The following is a 2067-nucleotide window of genomic DNA, read 5'->3' as shown; positions in this document are numbered from 1 at the left end:
GTGCCTATTCTTAAATTTCACTCCAAACATGATGGAGCCGAGGTGGATTAGGATCTTTTTTTCAGGGGCCTTGGATTGCTCGCCGGGGAATTTCTGGCACCACTCTAGAAACAGGATGAACAATCATGGAGCTATAACAGCTCCATGGTATACCATATAATTGATATTGCAAACAAGTAAACCCCCATTCCTGAGAAATACATGCTAGCATTCTATTCCAAGAATATTTAAAACAAAGAATGCTTAGACAACTCTAGTAATAATAAACGTGTCATCCAGTTTCCATTCAGAAATATTTGCCACCAATAAGTTGATAGTTTTTGGACTTCAGATCAAAATTGAAAAGTGATCAAAAAACAAACTGGTGGTAGGTAGCTTTACTTTGTGATTGAGTTCAGGTATTACACAAAGCATCAATACCTTTGTTAATTGAATGAACAAGTCTGAATATAAAAGTTCACTCTGTTGTTTTTGTGGATGACGTTGGTTCTGGAAACTTGCAAGGTGTAATCATCATACCAGATGTAAGGTCAATGGCAGTTCCTTCTTTTTCCTGGAAATAAAAAATAATAATTATAGGTGAAGGTAGTTGGAAATGACCCTCACAAGAGAGCAGCTTAGCTCAGTCAGACAAACTGGTGGTAGCCCATCGCTGCTCTCCTTGAGTTTCAGCTGGAGGGCTGACCAGCAAGTTAAGATAACCTACCAACTTTTTTTTTGACAATTTTGAATTCTATTATATATTTAATTGTACTACAGCACAATATTAGGTACACTTTAAATTCATTAAAATTTTTGCACCAAAAGATTAATATAATATTTTGCCAAATGAAAAATTAGGACACTTCATTTCACTATTACTTGCTTATTGACCTTTCATTTATTCCTTGCTTGTGTGTAAAATCATTCAAAAAAAAATGTTGTGGTGCCACTACTTTCCCAATCAGGGAGAAACGATGTCCCAGAACCTCTGACAGGGGTCCAGGGGGCTAAGCTCCCGGAAGATCTAACAATTTAGTAATTTTAAATGCTTAAGGCCCGTAATCGATCTTACAGCCTCATATTCGTTAAAAGTTACACATTATTTTTCCCTAATGAATATAAGAGAGAGCTCCCTCTGACGGGAATCTTTCTCTGCAACTTGCACGACGACTTAATTTCAATTCTGGCAAAATTAGACATTTTTTGAGAACTGACGGTTTTAAGTACAGTATTTAGCATGATAAAGTGCCACATTCAAAGCAGTCCTCAAATAATTGCATAAGCCTAATAATAAGCAGGCTTATTCAGATTTGAAACACAAAAATTAACATATTTTCATGCCAAAAATATTTTCAGGGTCACTGAACGTTTAACGTTTTTGGTGACTGGTAATAGAATTTGTCATGTCTTCCTTTCTTTGTGCAAGCGTAACTGTGGGCGAAGTATCGTTTCCTGAATTGGGCTTTTTTCCCCCATCAGAGTAAAACTAGATATTTTTTTGCTATCATATTGACCTTCCTTCTTGTGCCTAACCAAATATTGTTACCTGCTCAACCAAAATACCAGGGTTTTAAAGCCTAAGCATTTTGCCTGTAAAATCTTGGGTCAAATCATAAAAAAACAAGTCTCTGATAAGGTTTTTTTTTTAATTTGCTATGTAATATTTAGCTGGTAACAGATTTAATTGTTGATCTTTGTGGGGGTCACTCCTACCTCACACATTGGCCCAGTGTTGTGTTTTGGCCTTCACTTTATTGAAAAAATATTCATCGAATGGTTAGTTATTTTACTTTCTTTAAATATAGTTTTTTATAATTTAATTTTTTCTCGCAGGCCAGAATAATTTGCTTCGCGGGGTAAATTTGGCCCGCGGGCCGCCTATTAAGAACCAGGGCTGTATATCTTTACCATTTACTATTTTTATAAGAAAGAAAAGAAAACAAAAACTCACTGCTTTGTAATCTAGAAACATTTCTTTAAAAGATATGAAGTCACTGAATGTTAACAGCATTTCAAAAATCTCGCCATCAAGTTGTTTCTTTTTTGACCTCTTTCTGTAAAGCAATACAACCATGCAAAATGTAT

The 2067-nt window shown here is 35.3% G+C and overlaps 1 protein-coding gene across 1 annotated transcript; it reads right to left on the bottom strand.

Annotated features, from left to right (window-relative positions):
* Positions 1-2036, bottom strand: LOC117121315 (ADP-ribosylation factor-like protein 2-binding protein; the record flags this gene model as incomplete). The annotated part of the gene is given in 2 exon segments (XM_033266465.1): positions 1-553; positions 1934-2036. Coding segments are annotated over 2 exon segments (199 nt in total), but the record flags the coding sequence as incomplete, so codon positions are not given.
* Between the last annotated feature and the right edge of the window lie 31 nt (positions 2037-2067).

Source organism: Anneissia japonica, unplaced genomic scaffold (genome assembly GCF_011630105.1).
Source record: "Anneissia japonica isolate Jap-2015-1 unplaced genomic scaffold, ASM1163010v1 scaffold231444_len2067_cov198, whole genome shotgun sequence".
NCBI lineage: Eukaryota > Metazoa > Echinodermata > Crinoidea > Comatulida > Comatulidae > Anneissia > Anneissia japonica.
Note: the sequence above shows the minus strand (reverse complement) of the source record. Positions and strands in the feature narration are given on the sequence as shown.